Below are 23685 nucleotides of genomic sequence, written 5' to 3' on the forward strand. Positions count from 1 at the left end.
CTTTCTGGAAAATTCCAAACCACCATTCAAGACTGTGGCAGACTGCCATTGTCCCCCACCATGTATTCTTCCATCTTTTATACCATCATGGAATTGTTGCCGGTCACATGGTTAGCCAGCGAGGCTCCCCAGCCTCCGCTGCAGCTAGGCACGGTCACATGACTAAATTCTGGCCAGTAGGATGTGAGCAGAGGTGAGACGTACATTTCCCGAGCCCTGGCCTTCACCCTGTGCTGTGCCCCCCCACCCCCTTCCTTCCCATCTTGTCCTCCCGGCTGGCCTGAATGTGACACGTTGGTGGGAGCTGGAGCAGCGTTTGGGACCACAGGATGGGAGACGGCAGAGCAGTGAGGCAGCACCGCTCAGCTGGGGCTCTGACCAGAGAAGGAAATGCACTTCTGCCTTTTGGGCCACTCTTGTTTTGGGTCGTGTTAGCGGGAGCCAGGAGGGAGAAGTGGTTGAGAGCCAGGCTCCACGGGTCTAACCCCAGGTCCACCTCGTCCCATCCGCGTGACCTTGGGCAAGCCACTTAACGTGTCTGTAGCTCAGGCTCTTCCCCTGGAGAAAGTGAGTAATAACAATACCCACCCCTGGCTGCTGTGAGGACCAAATTAGTTAATTCCACGTGAAGCAGTTAAAATGATGCCTGTGAGTGTGGGCAATGCACCAGCCGAACCTAATACGCGGCTTTCACCCCCGTATCCACAGCACCCAGAGCTGCTCTAGGGACAGTCTGAGCGGAGCTGAGCGGACGCGGATGCTCCTCATAGAAATACAGGGAGAGGTTTCATCAAGTTCTGTCTACAGTGGAAACATTAAGTTCAATGTACTTCTGGACCAAAGAGTGCCTTTTTTTTTTTTTTTTTTAAGCAGATGTGACTCTTCAAGGTTACTGCCCTTTATACATAAACCATTCAGAAGGAAGGAAGGTGACTTTTTCATTATCGACTTGTTGTATTAAATTGTGCGAAATAATCTTCAGTGGGATGATTTGTACAGATTTCCTTCATATATTTTTTCCTGATAATAAAACAAGCAGAAAAAGAAATCAGCAAATGCCAGACTTCCTAAATATTCTACTTTTGATTGGTGTGTTAGCCCCAGGATACATGCTCGAGGGGGAGGAAGGGGGCGTTTCGTCGCTGCTGGTTAGTCTGGGGACCTGCACACGCGAAATGGGGGGACATCTCAGAATCCCATGGTTGTAATGACACCTGCTCATCCCGTTGGATTTCTGTGATTATCCCTTAATTCTCCTTATTTAGGCCCCCAATGATGGACCCACCGATAAACAGACATCTGATTGGAAAAAATACCGGTGGGTCCCCTCTGAGTTTGAGCCAGAGCTTGATGAATAGATAAATAATAAATAATGGTTTTGTTTTTGTTTTTGTTTTTTAGTGGCAAATTCACCTACTGATCTGCACTTGACATTTTCTGTACCGGGAACTCTGAACTACTCCTGGGCCTGTCTGAAATGAAGAAGAGACTCCAGGCTTGTTCTTGGCGGCTCGGGACACCCGCCTTCTGCCTGGAGAGCCCTCCCTGCAGTGGGCAGCTAGCACTGTCCTCTCTGCGTCTGAGCCACGCAGCCTCCTCCCAGAAGCCCATTCGGTGCCCTCCCCTGGGACTCCCAGTGCCCTCTGTGAACTCCATCACCAGCACTGGTGTCTAAGGCCACTGGGATTCTCCAGTGCCTGGTGAGGACCATCCAGGGAGGGGTGTTTACAGGCTGAGGGCACAATGGAATCTCAACCCCTGGTCTGTGTGGGGACCGATGGTTTCCTAGCACTTAATTTCTGGCTTCTCAGCTCTGAGTCCTTCTTCCCCTTCTCTTTACCGGGAGGCTGTGCTATAGCCCCAACCACTGCTGGTACAGGGCCTCTGCTGAAATATACCCCGAGGGTCCTGAGCCTTTGGGTGGGAGAGACTTAGGGAGGGTGAGCCAGGGGTCCAGGAAAGGACAGCGCCTGCTCTATGGGCCCCCTCACGGCCAGTGCCCGCCCCCCCCACAAGCCTGATCCCGTCTCCGGTGACCCCAATTCCCACCTGCCCCCCCTTGACCCTAACCTGGTCCCAGCCCCCTCTGCCAGCCCTCCCCACCCATACCCCCATCGCCCCCTCCCGCCCAGGCCCCCGGCCCGGCACTCACTGCAGACGCTGCTCCTTGGCCAGGCCGAGGTTGCTGCCGTCCAAAGCTCTGCGCAGGTCGCGCTGCTGGCGCTGCTGCTGCCGCTCAAACAGCAAGGCTGCGCGAGCCCCCTGCACCCTCTGCCAGTCCCAGTTCATGTCTCGCTGGCGCTCTTCCTCCTGGAGCCTCTGGAGAGACGAGAGGTGACTCACCACTGCCTGTCCCCCGCCGAAGAGCCCCAGGGATTGTCTGTAGGAGCCGGCCTTTCATTTCACAGATGGAGAAACTGAGGCTTGGAGCGGGGCAGGTAGGTGAGCAACGTCAGTCATTCGTGCGGGAGATCAGAGGAGACCGCCCACCTGCCGGCACGCCCACCTGCCGGCACGCCGATGGCCCAGCTGACTCCCCCACTGGGAGGCCTTGCCTGTCCTCTAAGGCCTGAAGGGACAGCAGAGTCTCGGTTCCAGCAGAGGCTCCCAGCCCAGGGCTCCGTAAGCAGGGCTGCATCTGGGACGCTACCAGTGGGCAGCTGTGCCACCTGGCTGGACACTTGGGTCCCCTGGTCACTTCTAGAACATGTGATGCCCCAGCCCACCCAGGGACAATGGTTCAGGATCTTGGGGGTGAATTTCTCTGCGCCCTTTACACTAGAGTGCCTTGAAAGTATCATCTGCATTTGCTCTCTCCTTGCCCTCCTGCCTGTTCCCTTTCCAGCCCATTAGGCAGGCTGCCCCCGCCACCAAAGAGGTGACTGCCCAGTGCTGGGTCCTGCAGGCAGTCAGCAGCCCAGCAGTGGCGGTGCGGGGGTTCCCACGCTCCCTCTGAGTTCACCATTGCTTGCATCCCTCCTACCTCTCCGGCTGCTCCTTCTCAGGCCCCTTTGCTCTTTATAAACGATGGGGGGCAGGAGGGGGGTCCTGGGACTCAGTCCTCAGGTCCCTTCTCCCCTGTCTATACTTACCCCCTTCATGATCTCCAGGTTCACTGCCTTACTCAGGACAGTGATGACGCCCTGTCTATGTCTCCAGCCCAGATCTTGTTCTAAGCCCAGCTCTACATCCAGCTGCCTGCTGGGCTTTACCTGGAAGTTGTGTCAGAAAATATAACTTGTCCACCAGTAGCCATTTTGAATCACCAGCACTTCACTGCCTGGAATAAATACTACATTTCTCAGGCTTCTTTTTGTTAGGGGCAACCTAGTGACTGAGTTGTCCAATGAAATGTAAGTGGAAATGTCTTGTGAAACTTCTGGGAAATGTCCTTAGTGTTCTTCCCCTTTCCTTCTTCCTACTAGCTGGAATATGCATGTGATGACTGGAGCTCAAGCAGCCATTTTGCACTAAGAAGTGGGAGTCAGGTGCTGAGGATGGCAGAAGTTTAGTCAGTGATCGCAGAGCTGCCATACCAGCCCTGGACTGTTTCTATTTTCTTTAAGATGCTGTTAGTTGGGGTTTTCAACTGAATCCTAACACATAGAAATATCTAAAGAACATTGCACACAACATATCCAAAATTGCACTTGTGAATTCCATTCCCCCATGAACCTCCCTCCTGGACTTGTTCCTCTCACCATCTTCCCATCTCTGTAAATGCCAATTCCATCTTTCTCGATGCTCAGGCCAGAAGGCCTGGAGCAATCCTTAACTCCTCTGTCTCCCATATGCCATGCGGAACCCTTCAACCAATTCTGTTGGCTCTAATTTCCAAATACACCCAGAATCCGACCACTTCCCAGCACCCATGCTGCCAGTGCCCTGGCCTCAACCAGCACCATCTCTGACCCCGACCAACAGCCTCGCCAATGATCTCTATCCTTCCCCCTTATCCCCCTAACTCCACCCTCAACACAGCGGCGGGAGGGATGCTGTTAAATGTGAGATGCTGCCTCTCCTCTGCTCAAAACCTTCCAGAGCTCCCCCTTTCAGTCACAGAAAAGGCAAAGTCTTCCCCAGTGGCCTACCAGGCCCTCAACTTTCAGCCTCTTGGACCTTATCCCACCCTCTCCCCTCCTGCTACCAGACTGCTCTGTTCTCTGAACAGGTCAAGGTAGTCCTTCCTCAAGGCCTTTGCCCTTGCAGCTCACCCCACCTGGTCGTCCTTTCCCAGACATGTGCATGGCTCCCTCCCCTCCTTCAGCTCTTTGTTCCAAAGCCATTCATCCCCTGATGACCCTCCTCACGCCCAGCACCCTCAGCCCCCTCTCCCAGCCCCCTCCCTCCCCCAGCACTCAGCACAAAGGGATTATTTGGCTCCTGTCCTCCCCTCACTAGAACACAGACCCCCTTGAGGGCAGCTTCTAGGGCAGAGCATGACAGCGGCTATAACTAGATGCTCTATAACTAGATGCTCGAGGAAGGTGGCAGGGAACACAGAGCTATGTCTGAGGGCTCTGGTGGGGGGTGGGGGTGAGGGGCAGGCACCAGCTTCTCCTGGACTTGCTGTTTCTGAACCAGGCGGATGTGCTCCAGCTGCTCCTGGCTCATGCCCTTCCAGCGGTCGGGGACCACGCGGTGTGGCCCGAAGGAGCTGGCTGCCTGCTGGGGGTTCTCCGAGAGCAGGTCCCCACGCAGCAGGTTGGCGATCTCAGCCAGGTTGTCCTCTTGTTCTTGTTTTTTCTCTTGAATTTTCTTTTCTGCTGACTCTAGGGCCTGCGCAGGAGAAGAGAACAAGGAAGATGCTCTGAGTGACCCCGTTGGGATTGAGGTACAGGCTGGCACGTTTCACTGGGGTCCCGTGAGGAAGAATGTGCTAAAGGGCTCCAGGGATGGGTGGCGTGGGTGGTAGACTTGTCAGGCATGGATGTGGGGAGGCCCTTGGACCCCCGGCTGCCTGTGATACCAAGCAGGGCCCTGTGGGGCTCCTGGGCACAAAGCCTTTCTGTGTCCCCTATTTCTTTGATTACAGGAAATAGCCTTCCTTAAGCCTCCATGACCTTCTCTGATTTCCAACGGGCAGATTCAAGCAGTTGCTAATTAGGGAAGGGAGGGGATGCAAGACCAAGGAGAAACAGGCAAGCGCAGCCTTGGAGCAGGTCCTGGTTCCCCATCAACAATACACACGACAATATCTGTGAGCTGTTTTGCAGAACCTGAAACCCCCTCCAGGTGGGAGACGTTAACAGTTAATGATGGTGTGCTGCCCACAAGCACGTAGACCCCAGACCCGCTGGACCTGAAGGCGGAGGATGCTGACGTCCACTTACCTCACCACCAGCCAATTAGAAAAATGTCCACGAGCTGATCACACCCTCTTAGGACCATTACTTTGAAACTTCTCACTCCAAGTGGGGACATATAGTTTTTCGAGGCAGGAGCCCACTGTGTCCCCCTTTGCCTGGCAACATAATAAAGCTCTCCTTTTCTACGTCACCCCAAACTCTGTCTCTGAGATTTGATTTGGTGCCGGTGCACAGAGAAGCCGAGGTTTCGGCATCACCTGGGTGACGCTGGGCGACTGCGCAGGGCTCCGGGAATCACTACTTGTTGGGCGCGTGCGTAAGTGCTACAGGTCTTTGTTTGCAGTGATTTGCCAAAGCAGGGAGCTGCCTCCCCTCATTAGGCTGCCATCTCCTCTCGGCTTGGCCTCACCCACCCCCAAGACAGGGTCTGTGCCCTTCCCTCTGGCCCTGGTTACCCTTGGACGGCGGCAGACCACAAAGAACAGCCAACCATGTGATTCACAGCAGTGGCGATTTCTATAAGGTGCTCCCACTGCCCAGCAACCTCAGTCCCAGGGACAAATAAATTCCTGGCCAAATCCCTGCTTACATGAAGGTGGAAGGAACGGGCCCTGGCTGTGTGACCTGGAGCAAGTCACCTCCCCTCTCTGGGCTGCAGTTATTTCTCCGTAAAGTCAAGAGATGGATTAAGAGACATTGGCCAGTGTTACCAGTTCTCTTTAGTAATGAATGGACAGGGCACTTTGCATGGTGCCTGCACACAGCAGGTGCTCACAAGGAGGTCAGCTTGACCACGTTACATAAGCACATGTTGTGCCGCTGGACAAGCCCGGATTCAAATACTAGACTTGCAGTATTTGGACGTCCAGTATTTGAATCTGCCAAAGCAAGTCAGATTACTACTTAGGTGTCCCTAAGAAAGTCAGTTTCCCTCTCTGAGCCCATTTCTTTAGCAATTAAATTGGGTTAATCATGACCCTCTGATAGGGCTGTTGTATATACAAGCAACTGATTGTCGCAGGAATTAAAAAGAATGGCTACTGTTGGTGAGTTGAGGCGCCTGGGGTGCCCGGGGGAGGCGGCTGAGCATTTGTCCTCCCCTCCAGACAGAACTGGGGTACACACCTGGCTCTTGTTGAATTCTTTCACAGCTGCACAAACCATCTTCCTGGTGCTGCTTTCCAGATTCTGTAAATGCTTGGCTGTCTCATCAGACTGCAGCCTTGTCTTCAGGTAGAGATCCTCTGAAAGGAAGCAAAACACAGCCAGACCTTGCGTCGCCTGGAGATCCTTCCCAGATGTGCAGAGCACCCTACGGAATATCTGTTTCTCATCACGCCCCCGTTCAAAGAAAGGGGGTGCATCGGAAGGCTGTTGGGAGATTCAGATGAGTCAATTCAAGTAAAGTTCTCAGATGGGTGCCTGGCAGTGTTAGCAGTCACCACTGTGGCCTGGTAATGTCTGCTGTGGATTAGTAATGTCTGCCGTAGAACTGGGGGAGGGGGTGCAGGGGGCAGCATAGTAGGAGGTAAGGTCAGACTGTGAAGGCCTTGTGGGTCCTTGAAATAAACTTGGTTTTTATTGAGTAAAGTGAGAAGCTATTGGTTTTGAGCAAAGACTCCAACTTAACCTTTAACTGGATCATGCCAGCTGCTGGGTTGAGAAGAGACTGCAGGGAGACGAGGGCAGAAGCAGGGAGACCAGTTAGAGGTTATTGCGGTGACCTGGTTGGGAGATGCTGGCCGCTTAGTCCCAAGTGGTAGTGGCGGAGGTGGTGAAGGTGGCTGGAATCTGAGATGACTTGCTGCTGGACTGCATGTGGCATTTGAGAGAAAGGAAGGAGTCCAGATGACTAGGTTTGGGCCTGGGCAACTGGAAGAACCAAGCTCCCGTCGATGGAGGTGGACGGTCAGGTTTGGGGGATGACCAAAGTTTCTTACTGGACCCCAACTGACATAGGCTGGATGTGTCTTTCCCACTGTGTTCCCAGTAGCCTGTGAGCACAGTGAGGGCTGGACCGATGCCGAGTGACCTTGCGCTCCAGCATCTCACTGGGTTCCGGACAGAACACAAGCTCAGAAAGTGTTTCCTACGTGACAGATGCGTGACCCAAGATGTTTAAATCCTAGAACACAGGTTCTGATGTCTCTTTCTTTGGCCACATGGCCAAAGTAGCACATTAGTGAGACTTAGAAGATAAAATGAAACAAGAGAAAAAAAAAAACGGCGGTTGGTTTGTTGAAGAAGGTATTGAGACCCTTTTGTCTTTTTTGTTCTGTTACCTGCGCATTTTTGGTTGGCACGGGCACTCTTCCATTCGCTTTGCTGTTGCAAGGACCATTCCCTGTTCTGTTCCTCTTGGAATTTCTTCCTCTGATGGAAGTTTAAATCCTCTCCCATGAATTTCTGCATTCCTGATATTGTATTCTGAGCATCAGTATCTGACTGCCGGGCTGGAAGATCTTTCTTAAGGGCTAAGGGGTCAGAGAGGTCAAATTCACGGCGGGTTTCTGGCATCTGAAAGCTCTGTTGGAAATCACTGATAGCTTTACAGAGATTTTTCCTGTCTTTCTTTTCCCGGTCTTCTGAAATGCATGCGATCTTGTCATTTTGCCTTATTTCAGCAGCTAGAAGAGATATAGCATAGCCATCAGCTTAAGATTCAGAGGAAAGAAATAAATTTGAATCCACTTAAAAAATAATTTTTAGTGATTCTAAAAGTAAGCCAGCCCTCCAAAAAGTTAACCCAACCATTAAAGAATTAGTATTCTGAATATTAAAAAAAAAAAAGAAAAAGCACCTACAGAGAACCTACTGTATAACACACGGAACTCTATTCAATGATCTGTGGTGACCCTAAATGGGAAGGAAATCTAAAAAAGAGTGGATATATGCATATGTATAATGGATTCACTTTGCTGTACAGCAGAAACTACCACAACATTGTAAAGCAACTATACTCCAATTAAAAACAAGCGCCTACAAATTAACTTAGAAAACAACCTAACCAAAAAAGAGGTAAAGGATAGGAAAAGGCAAATCACTATAAAGAAATCTAAATGATCAATAAACTTGTGAAAAGATCATCAACTGTATAAGATGGGAAACATCCAATGAACTGGAGAAACATTTCAAACGCTAACATTTCAAATGCAGGTATTAGTAAGGATGTAGGGAAATGAAGATTTCTTGTTTACTGCTTGTGGGAGTGTAACTTGGTACTTTTATAACATTGGAAAGAAATTTGCCAACATGCCCTAGAAGTGAAAACATGCACATCCTATGACCTATCAATCCCACTTCTAGGTACACCAGGGACACAGACATTAGGGACATAATGCAGGACAGTCATTAACATTGTTTGCAATTATTTAAAAAACTGGAAAAAAAAGCTAAACCAGCCACCAGCAGAGGAATAAAGAAATTGTGGTTGGACTTCCTAGGTGGTGCAGTGGTTAAGAATCGCCTGCCAATGCAGGGGACATGGGTTTGGTCCCTGCTCCAGGAGGATCCCACATGCCTTGGAGCAACTAAGCCCATGTGCCACAACTATTGAGGCTGTGCTCTAGAGCCCGAGAGCCACAACTATTGAGCCCATGTGCTGCAACTACTGACGCCCGCACACAGAGCCCATGCTCCCCAACAAGAGAAGCCACTGCACTGAGAAGCCCGTGCACAGCAACAAAGAGTAGCCTCCACTTGCTGCAACTAGAGAAAGCCCGTGCGCAGCAATGAAGACCCAACATAGCCAATAAATATATAAAAGAAAGGAAGGAAGAAAAGAAAAAAATATCATAAAGCAATTAAAATGAATATTCTATATGTAGGTCACCTATAAATTTCAAAAATTGTTGACTTTTTTGAAATCTTGCAAAAGGATACATTTGATGTAACATCACTTATGTAAAATTTCAAAACACACACACACATTTTATATTGTCATGGATATACATACCTAAATAGCACAAGTACAAAAACATGCATGGGAATGATCACATTTCTGAGGAAGGAGGAAGAGGAAAATAGTAATGTGTGGCAGACCTTTAGCCATGTCTGTGTAAAATTTACTTCTCAAAAAGCATTCTTAAGTTATCTAAAGCCAGTTTGGCAAAATGTTCACGTTTGGTCTGGTGGTGGGTATGTATATGTCAGTATGTATATGTCTGTCACATTGTTTTTGTGGGTTTGAATTACTTTTTAAAAAAATTTTATTGACGTATAGTTGATTTACAATGTTGTGTTAGTTTCTGCCGTACAGCAATGACTCAGTTTTAGATAGACGATAGATAGGTAGATAGATAGATAGATAGCAGTAATAATTCAGTTTTAGAAAGATAGATAGATAGATAGCAGTGACTCAGTTACACATATATATATATTCTTTTTCATGTTCTTTTCCATTATGGTTTATCACAGGTTTGAATTACATTTTTTAAACTTAAAAAAAATTTTTTTTATGTGGACCATTTTCTAAGTCTTTATTGAATTCATTACAATATTGCTTCTGTTTTCTGTTTCGGTTTTTTGGCCAAGAAGCATGGGGGATCCTAGCTCCCCAACCAGGGATCAAACCCACACCCCTAGCATTGGAGGGTGAAGTCCCAACCATGGGACCGCCAGGGAAGTCCCTGAATTACTTTTAAACTAGAATTTTAAAAGGTAAAACGTTTAGAAAATATGAAACAGTATAAAGAAGAAAATAAATTTCACTCATCATGCCGACACTCCAACTTTACCACTGTTAACATTTTGGTATATTTCCTTTCTTTATTTTTCTAAGCATATTTTTGTATATTTTTAAACATATATATATATATATATATTTAAACTTAAGTGATAAGCCATTGTATATACAATTTTGTATCCTGCCTTTCTCTACTTGAAAAAGCCTTACAGTGCTTTAAAAGAAATTGTTGAACATGATGGGGGAAAATGAATATTTGGGAATTTGATCTAAGAGCCGGAACACTATTATTTGAACCATATCTGGTTCTGAGTCAGCTCAGGGTGTGGGCTCAGGAGTGCATGCTGTGTACTGTAAACAGCTGTCCCGGGTAGAAGGTCTTGAACTTTTTGGCAGAGAATATGTGTGTGTTTAAAGTTTTTCAAACCCAGTTTCTTAAGAAAACAGAGAAGAATATACATTTATCCTCACAATAGATTTCCTACAGCTCACATAGTATTCCATAGCTGTTTTTCTTTTAAGTGAAGAAGAATCAGCACATTAAGTTAACTGAGCACAAGATATTGTGAAGTTTTAATACTGAGCACAAGATATTGTGAAGTTTTAAAAGGAGGAAGAGCGTGAAAATGACAAGCTTTTACATATGTGAGGAAATGTGAACTGGGGTCTAAAGGCACACAGCCCTGAACCGCTAGGTGGCCATTCAGGGAGTGCTCACCAAAGGTTTCCTGTCTAGCTTTTTCAGTTGCTTCTTTTATCTTCTGGTCGCAAACCTGAACATCCCAGGCTTCTGCGTCTGCCTGGGGAAGAAGAACGAACGGAATTAGAATTAGAGCCAGATAATTTTACTCAGTTGACAACAATTCTACTTATCTTTTTAGCCTTGCCCTGCCGTAAACAAAATCTTGTCACACCTGGGTGCTTTTGCTTATAGCTGGTTCTTCAGCCTGTCTTAAGTGTCCCCAGAGCATCCTTCTCTGCTTCTCAGTCAATAGATCCTCATCCTCAGAACACTGCTTAGGCATCACCTCCTCTGGGAAGCCCTCTCTGATTTCCTCTCCCAGCCCCAACTGATGCTCCCTGGCAGCTTTTGCTCGCCTCCCTCACAGCACTGACTGCACTGCATTATAATGTGGCCATTTAAATGCCTGCCTCCTCCACTGGGCTATGAACTCCGCAAGGTCAAGGACTGCCTTGTTCCTCATCTGCTGTGCCCAGCTCAGCCTTGCCACAAAATAGGAACTCCGCTGGCATTTGTCAAATGAATGGACTGCAGGGAATTGCTGACAATGTAGAAGGTCTGGCTCCGAGAGAGGAGAATCGCGTTCCAGTCTCTGTTTGGCAGTCCTCAATTTGCCTGTCTGGCAAGGGACAGGGGGCATTATCTGGTCTGTTAAGGTCTCTCCCATCCTCAGCGAGGTCAATACACGGAACAATTCTTCCCGGCAAAGCCTGGAGCCTTTTGCAGCTGTGCCTGGATCAGAAGTTGCCCTCCAAGGGTTCATCTCCTCCTGTCTCCGGCCGCCCGCCTCACTCGCCCCCCACCCGCTCCTGCACATTCACTCCCGGCCCCCCACCCTTCCGGGCCGGAGGGTCTCACCCCGATGATCCTGTTCCTGGCACTGAAGACCCGTTTCTGCCTGCACAGCTCCGCATATCTCCTCTTGGCCAGGGCAGAGTCCTCCTCCAGGTCCTTGGGCCGCACTACCTCCATGACTGCGAGTCGCCAAGAAATTCTAAGAGGTTTTTTAAAACATGAAAGATTAAAAGGAAAGACAACAAAAATAAACTAAGCTCAAGCCAAGCGAGGCTGGCTTCCTAGGAGGCTGGTTGGTGGGATGTGAGCCTGCTCCGGAGGCTCTCCGTCGGGCCTTCTCCCACCGCGCCAGAGGCTCCGAGACCCGGTTTCCTCGGAAACGTAAACAGCTCCCGTTGCTAAGAAACAGCGCAGCGCTCGCCCGTGCTCGCGCTTTCCTCTCGCGAGACGGCGGGAGGCCCTTCCCGCGCTTTCCTCAGCAGCGTGTGAGGACGCCGCTGAGGCGCGGAGGGCGCAGCCATGGGCCGCTTGGAGCTGCTGCTTGTGGAGAACTTCAAGTCGTGGCGGGGCCGCCAGGTCATAGGCCCCTTCAGGAGGTTCACCTGCATCATCGGCCCCAACGGCTCCGGTAACTTGGGACCTAGGACGCCTCCGCCCGCCGCGCCCGGCCGCGCCTCTTCTCGTCCGAGGGGACGTGAGGGGGCCTCGCGGTCTGGACGCGGCCCCGACCCTCGCCGTCCACCTCGGGACGGGGCTGCGGCGGGGCGAGCCGCGGTCTCCGCCCAGCGCGGGTGGCGGGTGGCAGGAGCTCGCCGGCACCGCCGCCCCCGCCCCTCAGGCGACACCCCCGGGGTCCCACCCCCCGTCCTCAGGCGACACCCCCGGGGCCTGACCCCCCACCCTCAGGCGACACCCCCGGGGCCTGACCCTCAGGCGACAGCCCCTAGGCCTGACCCCCACCCCTCAGACGACACCTTCAGGGCCTTACCCCCGTCCTCAGGCGACACGCCCTGGGCCTGACCCCTGCCCTCTGCCCCAGCCCCTGACCCTCAGACCGCACCCCAGGCCAGACCCGCGGCCTTCACCCCCACCCCCAGGTTCCACCTGGACCCTCCTCTCCTCCTCCCCCACCCCCTGCCCTGTGGGTTTCTTCAGCCCCCAGCCCTGGTCCCCTCTCCTCTCCATCCCTTTCCCTTTCGCATTCAAAAAGATGAAGTGGGAGCTAGCGGAAGTCAAGGGTTCCCAGGAGCCCGAACAACCGTTTGAACCCAAGGAAGCTTCGCAGGAATACTGTGACAATGGCCGCATTTATTGAGCTTTTCCCAAGTGCCTGGCACCGCTCTTTTTTGTTTAATCCTCACAAATGGGTATAATCCCCATCTTATAGTGGAGGAAACTGAGGTTCAGAGGGGCCAGGTGACTTTCCAGCGTTGCTCAGTAGGTCACAGAGTCTGGACTGGAGTTGGGGCCTGGCCGGGCTCCCGGTGGCTCCATGATGGGAAACAGTGGGGTAATGACCCAGGCAGGTGGAGTGGGACCTAAAAGAATAGTGAGCTTGAGATTTTTCCAAAATCTGGAGTCTCCAGTTTGGCTCTCTCAGCCCAAATTTCTTTTCTTAGTTCAGAAACCATATTTGAGTTGAAAGCTACCTGTTGCCTCAATAAATTAATTTATTTGGCAGACATGAATAGGACATTTAAATGTGTGCTTTCCTGGCACACCAAATCTGGAATATAATTGTTGTGGAACTGTGGTGAAATTTCTGTTGCCTTATAAAAAACAGCTGCTGTGTAAGGGTTTCTTTTGCACTTAGTATAGGCGAAAGAATACCTGAGCTTAGATGTATTCACATATTTGAAGAGTTTCTTGCCTCTTCTGTGTAATATATTGGGTTGGCCAGAAAGGAATGAACTTTCTGGCCAACCCAGTATTTCCTCATTTTCACTTTATCCTGTTATCAAAAAAACATTGAAAAAAATAATTACTGCAATCACTAAGGCATTGTTACCCTGACTAATCTTCTCCACTCATTTATGAGGAAGTTACTGAGCCCACCACCAGGTGATTTTTCACCTTTTAACTGGTGATTATGTGAAGGGTTGCTCTATTACATTTTGCAACTCCCAACAGTGCGATACTTGGAATGAGTATCTGCGCAGTCTTGAACTTCATTCAGTCCGCTTGAACTATGTGCCCTTTAACCATTCAAGATCCTGTCAAAGTGGTGTTTTAAACTTGTTTAAACTAGTGCCAAACAGGTTTCAAAATAATATTTGTTTTCCTAATATAAAAATACTTGTGATTAACAGATATCTTGACGTGACTGTGAAAATGCCTTTACAAATCCTCTTGCCCTCCCTAGATCTACATGCCCTGGAAGCTCAACTCCCCTTTAGAGAATCACTGGTAACCTAGAGACTATGCCTGGAACCAGGCAAAGCCAGTTGTGGATTATTTCAGCATTGTCTTCAGTATCATCTCTCCGCAACAGAAATTACTGGTTTACTTATTTCTAAGTTTTGCCTAAGATGTTCACATTCTTTTTGCTATATGAAGGCCAAAACTCAGTATGGTACCTATCCATGACTGATTTAATAGGTGATATTCCATTTATATTCATTTGAACACTTGTTGGTAGATCATTGTTTTTTTAAATCTTACTGGGACATTCAGATAGAATTTGTTAAACCAGTTGATAATTTCCTGTCATGCTCATTTCCTGTTGTACTTTAATTTAGTTAGTCATACTTTTTGTAATAATTTCCTGTTGTCACCACCTGCCAAAACTTGACATGTTCTCATTTGTTTTTATTTTTTAATTTTTTAAAAATGTTTTGGTCGTGTCATGCAGCATGTGGGATCTCAGTTCCCCAACCAGGGATTGAACCCACACCTCCCCCCTGCTTTGGAAGTGTAAAGTCTTAACCACTGGACCACCAGGGAAATCCTTTGTAAAATCTAATTTGGGGCTTTTTATGGGTGGCAGAAATTTTTCATTTTTAATTTTAACCTTCATGTTTTCCACTTAGATGCAGCAGATGGTTGTTGCATATATATAATGTTAGGAGCAGAAGAAGACGTGTAGTTTAAGACAACTCCTGTGTATAGTATAGGGAACTCCACTTCGCTGTACAGTAGAAACTAACAGAACATTGTAAAACAACTATACCTCAAAAAAAAAAAAAAAGACAAAAAAAAAAAAAGACAGCTTTGCTCTGAAGGTATAGGGAGTATAAGTAAATGACACACCGATTGAAATAGAAAGCCAAATAACACTGTTTATGAAACTTTAAACAAGAAAAATACGACCTCTGATTTGGGGAGTTATGGACAGGAAGAGGTGAAGATTAGGAAATGTTTTGTAGAGGAGTTGGCATTTGAACTGGTCTCAAAGAGTAAAGAGTATTTTTCCAGGGATTTGTGAAAGTTTATTTGTGAGGCAGGAAATAGTCGAAATTGGCCAGAAAGTAGTGCATATGTAGGGAAGTGGTGGGATATAATGGAATTCTGTTGGATAAGTCCTTGCCAGAGTGAAGAGTTTATATTTAACTTTCTGGAAGAAAAAGTTAGACATGGAAGGATTTTTAGCAGTGAACAAGGGTGCCTGAGTCTGTCTAAGGCCATCCTCTCCACGTGTGCTTTGGATCCTGTCCCCTCAGTTCTTTGCTTTTGTAATTATCATCTTTCTCTCTTGAACTGTATCTTTCTCCTTTTTTGGGTAATTTTTGTTAGCATAAATACATACATGCCTTATGAACACTCTCAGGACATGGAGGACAGATGGATGTATGAAAAGCAAGTATAGTTCAGTGTTAATTATAGAATTGAGTGGGAAATACATGGATGTTTACTATGAAATTCTTTCAACTTTCTTGTATGTTTGAAAATTTTATAATGAAATGCTTGAGGGGAAATACCTTGAACCTCACTGTCTCCTTACGCTATTGCCCCATTTTTTTTTTCAGTACAGCAAAACTGGTTGAAACAGTTGTCTATAGTTCCATTCTCTTCTCAACCCCTTTGATTCAGTTCTCAGCCTCAAACTCTACTGAAATGACACTTATCTAGGTCACTATTGAGCTATATCTTATAAAAGTCAGTGGTTAGTTCCCTATACTCATCCTGGTTGACATTACAGCAGTATTTCATTAATTTAAAAATAATCAAGTGCCTGCTGTGTGCCATGCACTGAACATAACATAAAAATTCCTGCCTGTTGTAGAACTGACATTCAAGTGCAGAGAGATAGACAACGAACTATGAAAAGTATATAGAATACTAAAGTGTTAAGTTTTAAAGAGAAAAGAGAAACGAGGGGAATAGGAAATGCTGGGGGGTGTTTTTAAAGAGTTTGGTCGTGGGAAGGCTGTGCTGTCAAGGGGGCAAGGTAGATCACACTTCACCTCTTCCTCCTTTCCCCAGTGGTCTTATCCAGTCCCATCCTTAAGCTACTGACTTTCCAAATTGTATTTCCAGCCTATAATATTCAGCATTTAATTTCCTATTTCTAGTAGACATCTAAAACAGTATTATCAGGAAGAGTAGTTAATTTTCTCTCCCCCACCTCTACCAAACAACAAACCTGTTCCTTCCTAGGTCTTTACCAGCTCAGGAAAGGGTGCCATTTACTCATTTATTCAGACAGAAAGCCAGAGTAATTCTTGATTCCTCCTTTTACCTTCTACACCCCACTTTCCTCATCCAGTTGCTATATCCGAATGACTCTATCTCTGAAATGCACCCTGAATCCAATTGTTTCTTGCCACTTTTCACTATTAAAGTTGAAGCTGCTAGAGTGCTCATTTGGACTATTGCTATAATCTCCTAATAGGTCCTCTTGCTTCCTTTCTTGTCTCTGTGCAGTGCATTGTTACTGTACTTGGAGTAAAATCAATATTTCTTACCATGATCCACAAAGCCCTTTGTAATCTGACCCTTGAATGTTTCTTTTCTCAAATATCCTCTTCCTCCACAGTTACTATTCTCAGGTCAGAATTGCTTTTTTTTTTTTGCTTTCCTTACACAGGCCAAGCTCATTGCTATTTCAGGGTTTTAGCATTTGCTGTGCCTTGGACTTAGAATGCCTTTCTCCCAGGGTTTCATATGGCTGCTACCTTAATAAATTCTCCATCATCCTTGATAAATTCTCCCTGTCACAGCTGATACATTACCAGTCATTCCTGTCCTGCCTCCTTAATAAACCTTATTCTCTTCTCTCTGTTGCCACTGCTATCACTTTATTTCAGACTCTCATCATTACTTCCTTGAATTAATGCAGTCACCTTTTAGCTAAGTTCCCAACCTCTGGCCTTACCCTACTTTAATCCACGTGGCACACTGCTGCCACAGTAATCTTCATTTGTTCCTGCAAGAAAGAAGATTCATTTTATCTTCTTGAGGAAAAGGCATTTGACAAAATTCAATATCCATTTCCATCAATAATTTTTTCTGGATGGTGTGATTTTTCAGGTGGTTTTTAAAATACTTTTCTGTTTTCCAAAACCTTACTTTGAGTGGTTTACTGTTCTAATCAGGAAAAAATGTTATTTTTAAAAACCATTTTAAGTAATCCAAAATGGCAGCTGAATTCTTAAAAAATAACATTTTATTATTATGAAATCAGTATATATGAATTATAGAAAATTAGAAAATAAGCAAGAGTAAAAAAGTAAAAACATATTCCTAAAATCCAGAGAGTACTACTGTAATACCCTTGGGTATGTCCATATAGCTCTTTTTCCTTGCAAACTTTTTTTTTAATGAAAATGATATCATACAATACATACTGTTGTCTAACTTACTGCTTTCAGACAGTTATCCTCGCCTTTGTTTCTTAGTGCATCTCATTTGACGCACAGCTCAAATTCAGACTTCCTCGGCTGACTCCATAATGTTCCTTGACCGAACCATTTTCCCATCCCAGAACCACATATTGCATCTGATTGTTATATCCCTTAGATCTCTGTTAATTTAGCATAGCTCCTTTGTTTATAACACAGACTTGTTGAAAAGATTAAAAAAGTTTTCCCATAGAATGTTTAGATGTGTCTGATTTCTTCTGTATGATGTAGTGTAGTTTGTTCCTCTATCCCCTCTATTTTTGTGAACTGGAAGATATATCTAAAAAGTTGATGGTTTCAAATTAAACATTTTTGGCTAGACTTCATTTTAGGTTCTGTTGTGTACTTTATGTTACCTTTTATCACATAATATCTGGTGATGCTAAGATTGACCACTGGATTGGGGTGGTGACAGTGATCTCTCCATTATACAGCTAGCTTTAACCTTTCCTTCTAGCCTAGTGTTCTAGTGTTACTTTGGCGTTATACAAATGTTCTCTGTCAACTATTTACCCAAGTGGTTTTAATGCCAATTAATAACCTTGCTTGAGTCAGCATTTCATTAAGGTTCACAAAATTAGGTTTTTCTAATTCTGTCATGCTTTCTATATTCATTGGATAATATTTCTCTATTTAAAAAAAAAAAGTTTTCCTTCATTAACTGGGATTATTTGACTAATGTAAAATGCAGTTTACACTGGAAAAACAGAATAAATGCTTGCCCCCTTTCTTTTTATTAGTATTTTCAAAGAAAAAAGTTTTAATAGGGCAAATGGTGAAAGTAAGTTTTTCTCCCTTTTTTATTTTATTTTTGGTGAGTATCATTATGGACTCATGGATTTTCATTGGCACAGTGTGTTTGAATCCACCAAAATCATTCTTTTTGATGCTCAGATTTTCATAACTTTAATCAGTGAGAGCTCCTTCAAGCTGCCTCCTGTGTCCTTTGGTCACGACCTCATTAATATTTGAAAGCTTCCTTGCTTTCTCACATAAGATTTCAGGCTTATCTTCAATTTTCCCTGCCTCAGACTTGGAATTAGCCACTTCTCCAATGAGTTCTTGTTATTGTTTTAGAAAGTAAGGTATTACAGACTACCATCTGGAAACGAATATTCAGTGCATTTGGATAACAGTGATTCTGGGCCATTTCAGAGGATGGGGCTAGAAAATACATAAAGTGCTTTTTCAGATTTGCTCTTTTTTTAAATAACAGCTTTATTGAAGTGTCATTTGCATATCATAAAATTTATCCTTTTAAAGTGTACTCTTCAGTGATGTTTAGTGTATTCATAGAGTAGTATAACCATCATCACTATCTAATTCTAGAACATTTTCATTACCCCAAAGAGAAACCTTGTGCCCATTAGTAATCATTCCCCATTATCTCCTCTCCACCCAGTCCCTGGCAACCACTAATCTACTTTTCTGTCTATGGATTTGCCTGTTCTGGACATTTCATATAAATGGAATCATGCAATATGTGGCCCTTTGTGTCTGGCTTAATGTTCCCATTGTCAATGAATAAGGGTTCGGATTTCTCCACGTCTTCACCAGCAGTTGTTTGTTATTGTTTGTTTTTTTTTTTTAATTTTTTATTGGCTGCGTTGGGTCTTCATTGCTGCACACGAGTTTTCTCTAGTTGATGCGAGTGGGGGCTACTCTTCATTCTGGTGTGCAGGCTTCTCGTTGCAGTGGCTTCTCTTGTTGTGGAGCACAGGCTGTAGGTGCGTGGGCTTCAATAGTTGTGGCTCATGGGCTCTAGAGCACAGGCTCAACAGCTGTGGCGCCTGGGCTTAGTTGCTCCGAGGCACGTGGAATCTTCCCAGAGCAGGGCTCGAACCTGTGTTCCCTGCACTGGCAGGTAGATTCTTAATCACTGCGCCACCTAGGAAGTCCTGTCTTGTTTCTTTAGCCATCCTAGTTGATGTGAAGTGGTATTTCATTGTAGTTTTGAGTTGTGTTTTCCTATGACTAATATGATTTTGAGCATCTTTTCCTGTTACAGTAATTTTTTTAAAATTTATTTATTTATTTATTGGCTGCGTTGGGTCTTCATTGCTGAGCATGGGCTTCCTCTGGTTGCGGTGAATGGGGGCTACTTTTTGCTGTGGTGTGCGGGCTTCTCATTGTGGTGACTTCTCTTGTTGCAGGGTTCTAGGCATGTGGGCTTCAGTAGTTGTGGCACGTGGGCTCAATAGTTGTGGCTCGCAGGCTGTAGAGCACAGGCTCGGTAGTTGTGGCACACGGGCTTAATTGCTCTGCAGCATGTGGGATCTTTCCGGCCCAGGGATCGAACCTGTGTCCCCTGCATTGGCAGGAGGTTTCTTAACCACTGTGCCACCAAGGAAGCCCTGTTAAGAGTCATTTTTAAAATTTGAGTTCATGCTGATATTTTCCATCAGTTTTAACTGTGTTTTCACTGTTCCTTGAATTCTGTCACTGTGAGTAAATATTTTTTCCTTACTCTGAAAATCTTATTTCCTAACATGAGTAATTAATTACTTATTTGCTTTAACTTACAATATAAAGAAAACGGTCTTAAACTACCAATACCTGTAACATTATAAACAATAAAGCTACTAAAGGAAATTTAAAATTCCTTTGTACTTCTTTTTGGTTCTTAGAATGGATCCCACTAAGAACGTACAGTCAGAATTCTGTGATCTGAAGTCGCTTGAAGTAAATCATTTATCAATATGCCTGCATTACCAATGTAATATTTAGTGTTTACCTGTTTGTGATTGTTTTCTTTATGGGATTTTTAAAGTTTAGGTTTTTTTAAAAATTGGTAATGCATATACGTAGTTTGGAGGTCAAAACTCTGTGGAAAAATATACACAGAAATTTTGCTTCTACCCCTGCTCCCTGTAACAGTCAGCGTCCCAACAAGAAACAAGTGGCACTCTCAAATTAGGACAGTTTGAGGAAGATTTATTTACAGAGGGACTAGTTACAAAGGTGTGGGAGGGCTGTAGAGGAATCCCAAGGAATAGAGGGATCACACCACTAGCAGCAGTGGAGCTGCCACCACCCCAAGGCTCAAAGAGGAAGGAACCCAGAAGGAGCTTCAAAAAGGCAGTGACCTTCTGCTAAAGGGCACAGCCAGTCAGAAGCCACCTGCCAGGGAGGAAAATGGGGGAGTAAATACCTTGACCCCACTCTTTTCCCTTCTTCCCTCCTGCCAGGGCTCTCCATTGGCCAAATCCAACTAGAAGCTGAAAGGCATGAGAGCTTGTGGAGAAAGGGCAGAAGCAGGGTGAGGCAAGCAGAGGGTGTCTGACTCAGTTTATGTCCTGCTCTTCACCTTCTCTACATAACCATTAATTTCTTGATTATCCTTCAGTGTTTCTTTTTGCAAATGCTAGCAAATGTGTTTATTGTTATTCCCACCCCCTCACTTTTCTTTAAGTAAAAGTTTGTATTTGTTTCTTTACTATATATGCTGTTATGTACTTTTCTTTTTTCATTTCCTACTTCCTCTTCTGTTCTCTTGCTGCTGTGTAATTCTCCATTGTGTGGCTGTTACATAGTTATTTCAAGTAGTCCTTTTATTTTGGGACACTTAAGTGTGTTTCCAGTCTTCTGTTAGAAATGACCTATAATTGCATAATTGTGTATTTGCCATTGTGTGATTGCACGTGTATCAAGGAGATAGATTTATACAAGTGGAATTGCCAGTTCAAGAGCTAAAATGGAGTTATAATTTAGTTAGCTATTGCCAAATTACCCCTCCATAGTGGTTGTATCATTCTGTACTCCCAACAGTAATTTAATGAGAAGTCCTGTTTCCCTCTTGCCTCATCCAAAGAATATGTTTTCAAAATTTTGGATTTTTGCCAGTGTAGTAGGTGGGAGAGGGTAATCAAAACAGTTTTAGTTTACATTCTCTTACTATGACTGAGCTCAAGTGTCTTTTCATATGGTTAAGGGCCTTTTGTATTTCTCTTTCTCTGAATTGCCCTTTTATGTTCTTTGCCCATTTTTCTGGTGGGTTATTGTCTCAGAAATCTTTGCAAAACGTATCTGAAAAAGTCACTCCGTTCCTAAAATCCTTCTTGGCTTCACATAATCTTCAGCACAAAGTTTAGTTTCTCCCTTATCATTTCCAACCTTGTGAGCTTTGCTCCACCTCTATATCATTACTTACCCTTTTCTCACTGGAATGGTACCTTGCTTTTCCATGTGTACCAATGATCAAGCTAGTCTCTTTTCCTGGAATGATTATGTTTACCTTCAGCACTGCCTTCCCAGACTTCTACTTACTCTTTAAAACTTAGTCCAGAATTATATCCTGCAAAGCCTACTCAGAGTCTCCAGTAGTCAGTGCTTCTCTTAAGTGCTTCATAGTTCTTTGTGTTAATTTTATAATTTCTTGCTTTTAGTGGGAAGAGTATAGATTTTGGAATTAGATGCCTAACCCCAAAACATGATTTGTTTGACTTTGAGCCTTGGTGTTTTTATTTATGAAATGCAAATTAAATACCTACCTCATAGGATTATTACAAAGACTGAATAAAATAACAGATGTGGAGTGTCTGGAACAAAATGAGATTCAATAAAAATTGACCATATTCCCCACCGTAAGCAGCTTAGGGGAAAATCCTACGTATTGTTTCTTTTTAGCCTCAGTACTTAGGAAAATGCCTGATTAATAGCTGTTCCATAAATGTTTGTGGAATGAATGAATGAATTTGAAGAGGCAAGAGAGTGAAGGTTGAGTCCAGCTAGGAGGCTCTTGGAAGTAAGGAGGACTTGAATAACTGGAAGGATGATAAGGAAGGGGCAGAATGGAAGAAATAGGCAGAGCTGAACTATTTACAATGGCCAGGACATGGAAGCAAACTAAATGTCCATCAACAGATGAATGGATAAAGAAGATGTGGTACATATAAACAATGGAATATTACTCAGCTGTAAAAAGCAATGAAACTGGGACATTTTTAGAGACATGGATGGACCTAGAGACTGTCATACAGAGTGAAGTGAGTCAGAAAGAGAAAAACAAATATTGTATATTAACACATATATGTGGACTATAGAAAAATGGTACAGATCAACCGGTTTGCAAGGCAGAAATAGAGACACAGACGTAGAGAACAAACATGAACACCAAGTGGGGAAAGCGGGGAGGGTTGGGGGGGAATGAATTAGGAGACTGGGATACCAAATTGTACACTCTAAATATATGCAGTTTATTGTAAAAAATAAAAAAAATAAAAAGTTAAAAAAAAAGAAATAGGCAGAGCTGAAATCAAAAGGAACTCAGCAGCTATTGGTAAGAGGTCAAATGAGTGGTGAATATTGAGGTTTTGAGATGGGAGAGTGATTGTAATTTTTATATCTTTGAATATTTGCTTCATCTTCAACAAGTGATGATAGTCTAAAAGATGATAGTCTAAAAGATAGTCTTCCCAAATTATTATTTTCCTCATGTTGGTTTTTAATTATTTATTGCAGAGGTTCCTGTTCTGACCAAAACTTAACTTCGTTCATTTATTTGTTCATTTTTGCCAACATGTGGTTGTTAAGCCAGGCACTTAATAAATGTTTCCTGACCATCCTATCTGAAGTTACCTCTCCCAGTTACCCTCTATTTCATCACTCAGTTTGTTTCCTCATGATACTTAATATATAATTCTTTTTTGTTTATTGTTCGACTTGTTTAATCGATTATAACATTCGTTAGACAGGGTTGTTCTTTTACTGTATCCTTATGACCTAGCCCAAGAAAGAATTAATGTAATGAATGAATTTGGATGGGGAAGTGTTTATTTTAGGCAGATTTTAAATAAGGATCGACCAAAACCAGTTTCTGTTTAATTCTGTTACTGTCAGACTTAATTCAATTGTTTGTTTGGTCCTATATATGTAACCATCTTACAGTAGCTCTCAATCTGCAGATTGTCAGTTAACCCAAAAAAGCCATGCTTCATACCTGTTAGTTAACTGAGATTTAGCTGAATACATTTTCAGCATTTTTAACCACTTCTGGTTCTTTTTAGAAAAGATCACGAACTTCTAAAACTAAGCTATATTTCCAGTGATTGGCAGTATTCTCTTGTTTATGTTACTTTCCCTGCTTTTGGCACTAGAAATTTAAATTGCTTGTGGATATGAGAGAACGAATGTGAAAAAGAAAAAATAAATGAATAGAGATGGTAGTAGCTGAAACGACACTGCACCTTGGAAATTGTCTTAGAGTAAACTATGGGCTCATGGCTGGAGAACAGTTGAGTTGGGAGTCCTCATGACTACCCCCTGTTTTGGTGATTCACTAGGAGGACTCACAGGACCCAGCATATAGTTGTACCC

At 44.7% G+C, this 23685-nt stretch overlaps 2 protein-coding genes across 3 annotated transcripts in view; one reads left to right on the forward strand and one right to left on the reverse strand.

Annotated features, from left to right (window-relative positions):
* Positions 1-830: 830 nt before the first annotated feature.
* On the reverse strand, positions 831-11891 carry RIBC2 (RIB43A domain with coiled-coils 2). Its single transcript, XM_057741961.1, has 7 exons — positions 11594-11891; positions 10712-10793; positions 7592-7936; positions 6435-6553; positions 4552-4779; positions 2153-2319; positions 831-1020 (listed from the first exon to the last, which is right to left on the reverse strand). The coding sequence occupies exons 1-7, from the start codon at positions 11705-11707 to the stop codon at positions 942-944; spliced, it is 1134 nt and encodes a 377-aa protein (XP_057597944.1). The 5' UTR covers positions 11708-11891; the 3' UTR covers positions 831-941.
* Positions 11892-12009: 118 nt separating this feature from the next.
* The window catches only part of SMC1B (structural maintenance of chromosomes 1B), an 81336-nt gene continuing 69660 nt past the window's right edge, over positions 12010-23685 (forward strand). For both annotated transcript variants that reach the window (XM_057741945.1, XM_057741947.1), the window contains exon 1: positions 12010-12158. In XM_057741945.1, coding sequence (XP_057597928.1) covers positions 12050-12158 — 109 coding nt within the window. In that variant the 5' untranslated portion in view covers positions 12010-12049. The remainder of the gene's footprint in view (positions 12159-23685) is intronic.

This window comes from Hippopotamus amphibius, chromosome 7, assembly GCF_030028045.1.
Source record: "Hippopotamus amphibius kiboko isolate mHipAmp2 chromosome 7, mHipAmp2.hap2, whole genome shotgun sequence".
NCBI lineage: Eukaryota > Metazoa > Chordata > Mammalia > Artiodactyla > Hippopotamidae > Hippopotamus > Hippopotamus amphibius.